General features: G+C 49.8%; 5 protein-coding genes across 5 annotated transcripts; 2 read left to right on the forward strand and 3 right to left on the reverse strand.

Annotated features, from left to right (window-relative positions):
- Window positions 1–936: 936 nt before the first annotated feature.
- Window positions 937–1,614, forward strand: Pmar_PMAR018472 (hypothetical protein; the record flags this gene model as incomplete). Its single annotated transcript, XM_002777990.1, has 3 exons — window positions 937–998; window positions 1,045–1,355; window positions 1,442–1,614. 3 exons carry the CDS (start codon window positions 937–939, stop codon window positions 1,612–1,614), a joined length of 546 nt encoding a protein of 181 aa, XP_002778036.1.
- Window positions 1,615–4,203: 2,589 nt separating this feature from the next.
- Window positions 4,204–5,987, forward strand: Pmar_PMAR018473 (hypothetical protein; the record flags this gene model as incomplete). Its single annotated transcript, XM_002777991.1, has 7 exons — window positions 4,204–4,256; window positions 4,304–4,358; window positions 4,406–4,876; window positions 5,225–5,361; window positions 5,412–5,581; window positions 5,630–5,799; window positions 5,850–5,987. 7 exons carry the CDS (start codon window positions 4,204–4,206, stop codon window positions 5,985–5,987), a joined length of 1,194 nt encoding a protein of 397 aa, XP_002778037.1.
- Window positions 5,988–8,267: 2,280 nt separating this feature from the next.
- Pmar_PMAR018474 (hypothetical protein) lies at window positions 8,268–8,704 on the reverse strand (the record flags this gene model as incomplete). Its single annotated transcript, XM_002777992.1, has 2 exons — window positions 8,268–8,417; window positions 8,473–8,704. Coding segments are annotated over 2 exons (382 nt in total), but the record flags the coding sequence as incomplete, so codon positions are not given.
- A 112-nt stretch (window positions 8,705–8,816) lies between these two features.
- On the reverse strand, window positions 8,817–9,704 carry Pmar_PMAR018475 (protein arginine methyltransferase, putative; the record flags this gene model as incomplete). The annotated part of the gene is made up of 5 exons (XM_002777993.1): window positions 8,817–8,913; window positions 9,018–9,136; window positions 9,180–9,286; window positions 9,353–9,527; window positions 9,576–9,704. 5 exons carry the CDS (start codon window positions 9,702–9,704, stop codon window positions 8,817–8,819), a joined length of 627 nt encoding a protein of 208 aa, XP_002778039.1.
- Window positions 9,705–10,764: 1,060 nt separating this feature from the next.
- Pmar_PMAR018476 (hypothetical protein) lies at window positions 10,765–12,273 on the reverse strand (the record flags this gene model as incomplete). Its single annotated transcript, XM_002777994.1, has 1 exon — window positions 10,765–12,273. The coding sequence occupies exon 1, from the start codon at window positions 12,241–12,243 to the stop codon at window positions 10,765–10,767; it is 1,479 nt and encodes a 492-aa protein (XP_002778040.1). The 5' UTR covers window positions 12,244–12,273.
- Window positions 12,274–12,379: the final 106 nt, after the last annotated feature.

The following is a 12,379-nucleotide window of genomic DNA, read 5'->3' on the forward strand; positions in this document are numbered from 1 at the left end:
GTGGTTGTTCTACAGAGTTCGATTCATGTTGAGTTAGTAACAATAGTTCGGATAACACACTCGTGACTCGGAGCGTAAATAGAGCTGAGAGGCGATGGGGATGCTGTGATACAGCACATCTTCTGGGAGCGCACACGATGGAAACACATTGGTTTTCGAGCGCAAGGCAGGCGCAACAACGGGGCGAGTTCTCTCATCATCAAACGGTCGCGATCGCGCGGTTTTCGAGGTCGCTCGAAGTAGTTCTTCTGGAACTCCCGAGCTTGGGTAGTAGCCTTACTTTGGTAGTCGACCATCATCAATTAGCCTACAATCCGCAGGAACAATTTCTCTCACTACAGCCTGTCAGGGAATCAACTGTCAAGAGTCAGAGTAGCGCTGTACGTGGCGTGAATCACAGCATCGTTCTTTCACATAGTAGAATGTGGCACCGCCTTCACATTCATTGGGTCAGTCGGTATCAATACAATACTTCTCAAGTTTTGATCTAGGAACATCGCCCCATGCCCGCAGCACATCTCTCTCGACAAACAACTTGAATCAGCTAGATGTTGATGTCGACTGTTTTATCGCTGCGTCGCTGCTTTCTAATTTTGGCATGGCAGGTGACTCCAAATACCAGAAGGTTACAGCCTCAGGCGTTCTGGACCAGGATCGGCAGCGTTCAGCATGTCCCAGGATCAATCAGTGCTCTATTATTCCTACTACGATAGCGAGGATACTGCGTCCATGTGCGGCATTCTCGAGAACTTCCCATTTACATCTAACAACCCTACTGAGTATTTACAGTGGGAAAGTAGTTGAATGGAAGGCAACCTTCCCCGTCGGATGTCTCTGATAGCAAGAGAGCCTTGTAAGCTCTGAAGACCTAGGACTACCCCCTTACCCGCGATGGGTGTTATCGCTGCCGTCAGTTCTTTTGTTAGTCATTTCTTCATGGCAACATCAGGCCTCTTCATCGCCGTCACGCTCCTCTTGTCTGTCGAAGTTCACACCTGGTACGTCCCTCAGGATCCCATCAGAGCCATCGTTCTTGTGCGTCAGGACCTCAGAGATACCGGTGAGACCCGGCATGACGTGGGAAGAACAAGCATCCTATTATGCTTATCATGACCGCTGCGATCTCGGGACAACCGAGTCTGTGAAAATCATGATAAAGTTCCGAAAATACGTTATCACTAATTGTGATCGGAAAGGGCGTAACTCCTTCCGAACCATCGGCTACGTTCCTAATAATCTGGATATCCCTGGACCCCACAACAAAGAGTGGTGTATACAGTACTTCCGAGCGGTTGGCTTCCTTCCTGGGAAGTCCCTCGACTGGGCCCGGAAGACCATGTGTGACGCCAACTACTGTAAGTCCTGATCGTCGCGCTCTTGACGGCCGATCGGACCGCATAAACCAGCAAGTTCTGCATAAATGGTTTGTTTCCTTTGGCAGTCCGATCGGGGAAATGGAAGGAGCCCAAGGGAGATCGAGCCGATGAGGATGTCGCGAACAAGCTCGCTAAAGGTGAGGGCTTCATTGGTTGTCGCAAGTTCATGAAAGCTAGTTTTGCCAAGCAGATACGACGACTAATAACGGTCGGACGTCGGGCCAAGACATCAGCGTAGGTAACAGTAGCACAAGGGAGGCGACAATCCCGACAACAACTACAACAACAACAACAACAACAACAACAACAACAACAACAACAACAACCACCACCACAACAACAACCACAACAACCACCACCACCACAACGACAACAACAACAACAACTACGACTACCACGACTACCACGACTACCTCTACTACTACCACAACAACAACGACGACAACTGCAAGACCGATAACGACCTGGGAAAAACAAACATCCTATTACGCTTATCATGATCGCTGCGATCTTGGATCAACTGAGTCTGTAAAGATGATGATTAAACCGGGAGGTTATGTCATCACTAATTGCCATCGAAAGGGGTTTAACTCTTTCCGAAACATCAACTACGTACCCAAAGACTTGGACATCCCTGGCCCTCACAACAGGGAATGGTGCATACAATACTTCCGAGCGGTTGGATTCATCCCAGGAGAATCACTCGAGTGGGCCGAAAAGACTATATGTGATGCTAGCTACTGTAAGTCGTGAGTACCCCGTCGCTGCCCCTTGGCCAAAGCAAATGGAGATAGGGTAAGGCTAATCTTCGTGTCTTAGTTCAATCTCGGAAATGGGAAGAGCCTGTGAAGAATCAGGAGACTGGCGTAGCGGATGACGCTTCAAATGAGTCCTCGGAAGGTACAGTACCGAACCGATCATATCTTGCATTATAACTTCATTCAGTGCCGGATATTGGCGTACAGGCCGGACCAACTGAAGCGACGAAAGACGAACTCAATAGTGGAGCCAGATGGACTCCGGAGACAAGACCGATTCCTGATGATGAACGAGAGCCGGCCACGGCGACTATACCAACAACGACGACAAGACCAACAACAGCTACGACAAGAACAACAACAGCTACGACGACGATGAGAACGACCACTACGACAACAACTACTACGACAAGAACAACAACAACAACAACTACGACGACGATGAGAACGACCACTACGACAAGACCAACAAAAAGAGTGTCAACCACGACATCGCTGGTCAAACCTTCAACCACTACCGTGGAAGTTATTGGTAGCCTACCTGGGGTAGATATTCGATCATTTATGTCATTCGGACAACCATAATTCATCATTCTACTCCTCCGTGCTTGTAGCGCCATGCTGTTCTTATAGTGGAGTTGTCTCTTTCGGTTGATGCTCTTTTTGATCTCTTAGGGGACCATAGTACTAGTACGGACACTTCGAAGACCATCACAGGAGGACAGTCTTGGCGAGACTCGGTAACCTGCTGCGTCTATGGTATCCCTCACGACTGGACGATGTCCCTCAGATTGTATCAGTTGATTCAAATCTTTGTGGTATTTATCACCCCGGTGAGCCTGGGCTCTCCCTTGGACTGTTCGCTCCAGTCGACGATCAGTGGTCGATGGGGCTCAAGTGTAAGGACATCAACACTCAACAGTTGAAGTAAACAGGTCTAAGGTCGGAGGTGGGATACGGGTTAACCTCTCAGGACCCACTTTGTCAAGCTTGGCCGCGGACTGAGGGGAGATTGCAAGGAGTATCTCAGCTCGACCCCAAGTGTCGGTGATCTCCCGGGCTTACAGGGCATTGAAGAGCTCTGCAATTCTCTCGATGCGCTCCTTCGGGAATACAAACTCGAACAACCTCCCAGGCCGCTGGAGGAAGGTAGCGCTATTACAATGCGTCTCATGGGAGTTAACGAATACTTCACAGCATTCAATCTCAAGCCGTCGGTGTTCAAGAACTCCGAAACCAGCAGTCACAGCAACAGCAGGGCAGGTCGTCCAGGTGGAATTCCCCACAGTAGGTCACCCGCCGTAATGAGGCCTCTCCGTTGGAATTCACTCCCATTTCTCTGAGCGGGAGAGTCTTCGATCGCATCATGTGGCCCGAAATTACTTCGCTCCTAACCCTTTAGACACCGATATGACTACGTCCGAGACTGATGAATCTGACGCAAGGAGGCGCGACTCAGCTACACACAGTTCCAGCACTGGAGAACGAGAATCCAATCCAATTCCCAGCGCCAGTCTGAACAGTATTGATAACCATCAAAATATCACATATACTGAGCCGACTGTATTTGGAGATCAGCTCATAAAGCTGAACAGAGTCTCGAGAATCGAACCTGTAAGAAACGTCAAGTTTCTGCCACTCCTTGCACGAGCTATGTCGCCTTTCTCAGAAAGGAGATAACTCCAGGATTCTCATCACGGCGGATGATAAACGAGTTATCGAAAGTGTTTTGCATCCCCGGGAAGCCTTCCAGAGGCAACTAGCCGAAGTACGGTAGGCGTTAGTTCGAATGGCACTACTTGAGCGATGTGTGGTATTTTATGAATTCCTTTTCTCAGAGGTCGAGTGGGCGTCCCCTGGCTTGTCCATCCGGTATCTTGAGTATGCTTTTGTTGACTGCGCTTTATGCTGTTTAACGCATCGTTTTCCAGGCCGCTTTCGGCTAGAACATATACATGTGCATGCACTGTGTCATTTTAGATCGGGCTGAGCTGAGTTGTGAATGGACCACTTCCTTGCCGGATGCTCCCTCTGCTACAGGCCCCTTTTTCTTTTCAAGCCTTCGCGCAATGCAGACCCTAAGCAGATGCTTATCCATGGCTCTTCTCATCGGGCAGACCGGGTGAGGCTATCCGTCCGGCTCGTCCATATCAGTCTCTGATACCTCAGATCCTTCTGGCTCCCAGAGTTCAAGCGTGGACTTACCACTCCTTGGAAGCAAGCTGTGAGTCTAATGAGTCTCGCGGTAATCTCAAATGCCATGCTTCGTAGATACCAGAGGACCATTCTGGTTCGCATGTCAAATGCGGAATCTCCATCTCTCGCATCAGTCCTCCTGCCATAATCATCACGAAGATAGGGGAAGGACACTGGGAGTTATCTGGACCCTGTCAGCAGCAGCTGAAGCGACTGATGAACAAGGGTGGCCCTCAGAAACAGACAAACAATCGTCGTATGCAAATAATGAGTGCTCGTGATGCCACTTGCCGGGAAGTTCTGGAGAGTTTTCCTATTCCGGATACCGCAAGTGCAGAGGAAGCTGTCGAGATTGTATGCGGGAATGGCAGCAAACCTCCATCCATGATCAACCCAAAATTCGACTACCACCACAGTTTGAGGAGAAAGATTGGTTCTGCCGTCAACAACCCCAAGCACAATGTCGAGAGTGAACCCACTTCGAGTTACCGACAAGGCATGCTCCACAAGATGAGGAAAACTGGTTCCAGTGAATGGGAGAACTCAGTGAGTTTGGAGGCTGTCGCGTGGTCTGATCTAAGGCGACCTCGCCGGTGTCTTATCGCATCCGGTTAACAGTGTGAGGAAATATGCACATGGTCAACCACATGTGTTGGTGACGATATGAGAGTTTCGAGGGAATTTTGGGAAATTCGTATTGGTTTCTGTACACGCCTACCAGAACTCGTATGTGAACTTCTATGATTAGTAAGGAAACTCCTAAACTCAGCTGTGGAAAGCAAACATGTATTTCAACACGGCCGATGAAGATCGAACGGTGTGAACACTTTCACGTGAACCACGCCCATTGAATCCAGCATCCCTTCGTTTGACCTACACTGTTGTTTATGGTAGGTCGTATCGCTTGCTCCTAACCTTTGTGGTTTGTCTGACGGCAAGGCTTCGGAGCTCGCAGCTGCGATCTACCGCCTCCCGACTGGTGGGTGGACTTTTGCCTTCCGATGTGGAGCTTCCCATAACGAGACCGCCAGGTTGGTGTCCAATTGTGAACTATCCGCTATAAGTATGTACGGGCTTTCAGAGTTTACTACTTCTCTGCTCCGGACAACAGTAATGTAGAGTGCGTTACTATGTTGAGGAGACAGAGTGGAGAGTTTCCTGTTGCGAAGATGACTTCTCTAATGTGCGCCAGAAGGCACCAGATTCCACCTAGGTTCGTCTTGGAGGAACCCCCAACCCCGCTCGTGAATGGTGAAGATCACAAGCTGATCATAGTAACAATTGATTCGTCTTCCTTAGCAATGTCTACCGATAAGTCTGAGAAATCCGGCGACGAGGCCCAAGCAGCAGCTGATGAAAGCGAACAAGAGCCAACGACTGAAGAGGAGCTTGGAGAGAAGAGCGAAAATAATTCTACCACAGTGGACATGGAATCGAACGGATCCGGCTGGAGCAACTCGGAGGACTCGGTGGGATATAGAATCGTGGTCATTAGTCTCGAAATCGATTATCGTTGTAGATCGTATCCTTCGCCCCCAATCTCTGCGGGCTGTCGGATGGCAAGTCCTCGCGACCTGTCGTCGCCATATACCACTCTCCTGAAGGCTCTTGGGTTGTGGCATTCCGTTGTGATGATGCACAAGGAAAGTCCGAGTGAGTCCCCCCAAAAGGAACCTCTGGGTTGTCATTTACAGTTGCCTCTAGGATCGTCTACTTTTCCAGCCCAACTGATGACGACCGGGCATGCACCGAGATGGTCAGAGAAGGCAGCATGGGGCTTTCAGTTCCCCAAACAATATCTCGTATGTGCGCAGCAAGAGAGCAAATACCAAAGGGACTAATATTAGAGCACGCCCCAGCGGCTCTCGAAGAAGGTACTTCCACTGTATGATATCGAAGACTATTTGAGCATTTTTAGTGATGTCACCGCAAGAGACCGGAGCTTCGACTGTCAATAAGGAAAGTAGCACAGAGGAGGAAAGCGAAGGAGAAGGTATCCTAGGATAAACCGTACGGCCACAGAAATACGATTCGCTTACCTAGATGCAACCAACGACGCAGATGATGGGACAGCTCCTATCACTACTTCAGCTCCTGATGCTACCACCGAAATTTTACCAAGTGCTTCCAGCATGGAGCCGGAGACGAGGATGCCGATACGCTATGCGCAAGATAACACCAACACCAGAACACAAGAGCCGACACGACAGAACAGCGGCGCCCGACCGCAAGAGCCATCTCAGCAGCCAACTCCTATTTCTACGAGCACACGGAAACAGAGTACTCCTGAACCGACTACCAAGGCGGTTCCCGTTAAACCACACACTCCTCCGCATGCAGGCGAGGGGCAGGTGGATATGACAGCGGAGGATGAAGTGGAAGTCTCGGATCCCAAGGTATGTTCACGTTATAGCACTGGATGTGGGTTTAGAACTCGGATTGGATGCTCCTCTTTTCTGTCAGGTTGCTGCTCTCCCTCCCACTAAAGAGGCCGATGCGAGCCAGGCAACTCCGGCAACTTCAACCAAGGTACGACGCCTTGTAGGAATGAAGTTCTCAACTGACCCGTTTCTTAGAACTCGGCAACGGCAATCTCCGCTACCACTGTAGCATCACTGGTTACGTTGGTGACAGCATTGCTTTCCCTATAATTCTGATCAAGTGTCAGAGACTCGCTCACGAAACAAATACACTCGTCGCATTAGATTGAGTATCCATAACATGTTCGCGCTCACGTTGTGATGCAGATAGAAGTCACTCGGCTTTGTTGTGTTAAGAATGTTGTCAATGGGGATTTGCTATGCTCAATTAAGTTTCCTGAGAGCTCATTGACATCCGCAGGGTCTCTTGTGCTTAACGATAGAATCGAACAGACTCAGTTAACTTCACACCATAAGAATCGAGAGTTGCCCAGAGACTTTATGAGGTGCTGAAACACCCATATCATGGGATGCCTAAGGTCGAAACCAGAGTCTGGTTATTTAACTTGCGTTCTCGAGACGGGCCGGAGGGTGTTAAAAGTCGCTACTAGTTCTCCGTCAAAATGAGTACTATCGGACGATATCGCCGGAGACACAAAGTACGAGCTTCATGAGCCGATCACCCGGGACTCTGAAATTATCCTGCTGACCTCATGGTGATGACTATCGCCTCCAGAACATCCATGATAATGGAGTTAGTGAGGTTGTCGGTTAAGATCAGCCACCTAAATAAGATGGAAGTGCAAGGAATAGGTGACCTACGTATTCCTTGCACCTCTATCTCGATCGTTGTTTGGAGCTGCTTGATTTGATGGAACTCCAAATCACTGAAGGACTCTCTCTTGAGCTAGGTTAGTCGTTCGCAATTCTCCCAAGAGCTCACTCGTCCTGCCACTGGATGACGCTTCCATGAAGGGCTCTACCTGCGACTGCTGACAGGCTACCCATGATGCACAGTGCCAATGAGGGCCATGATGTGCCCTAGCGCATCGACCGGAAGAGTGGAGAGTGACAGTGATGACAGCACAGCCACCGTGGCTAAGTAGCGAAAATTCGGTCGCTGGAAAGGCCTTAACGGATTGAGCCTCTGAGGCACTTCCAGTAATCTGGGAGCAGCGGCAACGACTCCAAAAGACCGTATGATAGTCTTTCACCGAGCCAACCCAACTTAAACGAAAGTGTAGCAACATGCTTTAGAAACACAGAATCACTGCAATGTGTAATACGTATTGATGTTTCCCCCACGGCCATCTTCCATAGAGATCTTCACATCTATATCTCGCCGATTAGGTGAGGCCTGGCAGAAGGCTATACGCCCTCTGATGGTCCTACCAGGTAGCAGCACTGCTGGAGCTTCTGGAGGCCGATCCGAGTCTTCAACATTGTTGAATGCAAATGTTGGTAACTGAAACCAAGCAAGTGTATCACTATTAGTGCACATATTAGAGTGTCTTTACCCGTAATATGGTCTGTTGCCAACAAGTCCACGGGGCCTCAGGGCCAGTGGAGTACTCAACGGGAACAAAGGCATGATCGAACTTCACATCAAACCATACTGCTAGTGCATCGACGCGGTGTTCATGCTCAAACGCGTCTCTATCCCACCACTGGCACAGAAACGATGAAATCAAGGGCGGCATTGATCCTGGTATCCCCTACTACATGAACATCTCGCATATCTACATCTCGCTCATCTACTCGGGGTGAGATCTCAAACTCTCCACAGAGTAGCTCTGGCCACGTTGCGAGGTCTGCAGGAGCTGTCAGCAAATCCACAGTAAAAAGCTCTGCTGAAGTTGATGTCAATCGACTTTTCTGCCACGCATCTAAGAATCGGCGTAGATGCAACTCGGCGGTTTGTGCTTTGCAGTTCGTACCTCCATTTTCATCATCCCTATCGCAACCGATGTGTGAAGCTGAGCATACGAGAGGAGTTCCCAGAGTGAGCCGTAGACAAGGACTGGTCAGAGAGAGACATCAGTAGTGCAAGCATATAGAGCTAACTCTTACTCTGAGAAATCGAATCCACCAATATCTTGCCAGAACTCCTTCCACATAGTATACTCTTGCGGAGCTGCTACAGCGCAAAGGTGCATGGTAAACCTGGCAGTGGGAGCGACCCTTCAAGCCGCAGTGGGTATTGACCAATACATCCACCAACGGCGCATAGTAATTCCGAAGCATCCCCGAGTCACATTCCCCACTACCGATTAGGGAACATTTTGCCGCCAGGTTTCAAAAACCGCTCACGAGCCACAATAACGTCTCGGATACGAGACTCGTGCAGCAACAAGTAGCTCATAGGCTCCGACACAATGATGTCAACCTGACACCCAGCTTGTGAATAGCACTGCAGTTGAAGATGCTACCTCGGTAATACCATACGGTAAGGTAAACCCAGGGTCCTTAACGTCACCTCTGACGTTGGTGATATTATCATAATCATTCAACCGAGCGATCTCGGGGACGTAGCGACCTGTCTTGAGAAGAACACATGCAACAGGACATCCATTCCGGACCATTGACGGACCAATGCATGGACTTACTTGATTTCTCTCTTGTGCTAAAACCATCTTAGCTCCGGCTTCGGCCGCCACATATGGCGCCGAGCCTAAACCGCATCCGACCACTAGGACGATGCGGTCGGCGAAAAGGTCCTTATTGGCGAGTATAGCTCTACGATAAGCTTCTTGATGAACTTCATCGTTGAGGAGCTCCTGGAGTCGACCAGTGCATCTCCTTTACCATCATCAGTGGTAACCTACTTCATAACTCTCTTTCTGGTTGTGCGAGTCGAAATAGGAATCTCCGCTAGACATGTGATCCGTGGACCCGAGGTCGAAGTCCGCGAAGAAGCGCTCGACAGCTTCAGATGACGACGCCTTATTCTCCATGGAACATGCTGAAGGTTCGACGCTTCTAACTCGCCGGTTACGACTAGTAACGCAACCTAGCGCTATGGCAGAGAGGAAAGCACCACGCGAAAATGGGATAGCGACAACGCACAATACTTGCAACAGTAACAATGACTTCGCTTACGCTCCGGGACGATTTCGCCCGACACTTCCAGAAGGAGAGCACTGTAGACGGTGATGAAATGCCTTACGCTAATACTACGACAGACAACTACTGCTGTTACTGACACTACAAGCGCTAGGGAAACACAATTGTTCATAACACCAACTTGGCGCTCATCGTCAACAGGGGATATCGTCCTCGAGTCACCAACCGGGCAGTACGAGGCTTTGGCAGCCCCATACATGTTGAGTAAAGCGCTACTGTCAACTCGATGGACGTATCACCAAAATCGGTGGGGTCAGAATCAAGGACAGTTATAAAACATAGCGAAGAGAAGCGGACTGAACCACTCGTAACTTCTAAGACTCGATTCCGAATACATCTACAAGGGTTAGAGATAGACACATCACTATAGTAAAAACTATCAGCATTATGATGATAGAAAAGAAGGCCTTGCCTCTTTACGATGATGATGATGATATATAGAACAGTTCGCACCAGTTTTAAGCATTTGCGGGGGAATCAGAAACTCCTCGCCGCTGCTTTGTGAAGTTATATTGGCCGACCCAAAAATGAGCACGGCATGATGATGAGTGAGTGAAATTTAAAAGCACAGATAGAGGAGAACTTCAGAGAGATCACAATCACCTCGGGTCGTCAACCACGCCAAGGGGGAGAGCCAGAAAGCACTCGTTACCGAGGTTTGTTGCTAGTTGGCTTCAATAGCCCCATGGCGGGGATAGATGTCGTGAGGTGAACTGGTGATAGAGAAACTCCGTGTCAACGACACAGGGCGTAAGGTGCTATTACTCTAGTTTGGTAATGATGATGATACAAATCAGCAAGAGAAGAAAAGGTATGAGATAGAAACAGAATCATTCAGAGTATATTACGACCAAGGAAACGGCATTCAGCGTGGCCTCGGCTTTCACAGGCTTAGTCGCTGCTGTTATTCTTCGGCGACCCGTCACCAGGAGTACTAACCTTCGAATCTCGTTTATCGCTAGGTCGTACGAAGGGTCGAACCTCGATAGGCCAGCCCTTGATCGTATGGACACCTCCGTATGCGAGGACCTTCTGCACATCTTCAGGGCGTTGCATGACCACAAAGCCCATCGAACTCGGGCGAACACCACGAACTTGACCGCTCGGGCCTGGCTTCGGCTTGGCCCTCATCGGGAGGAGAACAACATCCTTCACCCTACCGAACTGGCTGAAGTACTGCCTTAAGGCATGCTGTGACTTGAAGCCCAACTTGTGCACCTTCCGAACGGTGAAAACCCTTTTCTCATCCTCTGCATTAAAGACTTGCAACGCCTCCAACAGATTCATCCGTGGCGGCTCGCCGGCATCAGTCGCCTTTGATGACTCCGGCAGCGAGCTGCTAGCATCCCACGTCTGGGCATGACTCCTCAGCGAGTTCTGGTGGGTCACCGGGCCCCTGGGAGTCTTCACTTGCCAGCCATAGAGAGGCGACGAACTGCCAAGACGACCACTGCTATTCATCGACATCGAGAATCGAGAATCGGTATCGTGAGTCGGAGCATCCGAAAGCCAACCCGCTGACAAAGCCTCGTCGTAAGAAGTGATTTCAACCTCGCCTCCACTGACCACTTTAACACCGTGGGGGAAGAATGAAGTGCTACCAGGACCACCGGCCATGACAACGATAGCTTCGTCTCTGTCCTCAATCTCTATGACCTCCTGTACTCTACCAAATACTGAGAAGTATGCAGCCAATGTTTGAGCCGGACCGAAACCGAGACTCCCTATGTGGCGTACAACCAGCACATCCTCCTTATTCTCGAATTCCATGGCCAAAATAGCATCATCCACGGTGGCCTTACGGCACATGGGTAATGATTGTTGAGACTCGACTGCCGTCATCGCTCGATTACGATTATGATGGCTCGCATTACTCCCGAGATAGATCTGCGAGAGGTCCAGACTATTGCCGCTATCATAACCATCGTCAACAGCAGCTTCCAGCGCGGCTGCGGCTTCTGGGTTCATCATAGTCAAAGACAACACCTTCAACTTCAACGTCTCATTCTCCAGCTCCAAGAGCCGCCGCTTCTGCCGCTCTTCGTTGAGCTCAATATGAGCCTGTGAAACATCATTCGAGAGAGCAGCTATCCGTTCCTCCAGATCGTCCGTGTCACCACAACACTCGAGAGACTGAACTCCGCTGACCACAGACTCGCTACCAACCGTAGGATCGAACGACGGGTAACCGCCAAATTTCACCCTCCGACTGAGCGTACTGTCACCGCTCGAGGCTGAGGTCGTAGAGGCCGGACCACGGCCAGGGGGACTGATCGACTCTGAGGAAAGTTGGGCATCTGTGCCGTGCCAAGAAGAACAGCCAACAGGGGGTTGAGTTGTTGGTGATAAGTGTTGTTCGGGACTTGGCATTTGATTCTTATTCACAAATATTAACTCGCGATTACAAAACATCAATTCGGAATTCTTGAAGCACTGCGTGTCCGTGAAGAATAGGCGTTGAGGAAATGCAAGATTTGCAAGATTTGCGAGCAACAGTTGGTAGACT

Source organism: Perkinsus marinus, assembly GCF_000006405.1.
Source record: "Perkinsus marinus ATCC 50983 genomic scaffold scf_1104296950436, whole genome shotgun sequence".
In the NCBI taxonomy this organism is placed as follows: Eukaryota; Perkinsozoa; order Perkinsida; family Perkinsidae; genus Perkinsus; species Perkinsus marinus.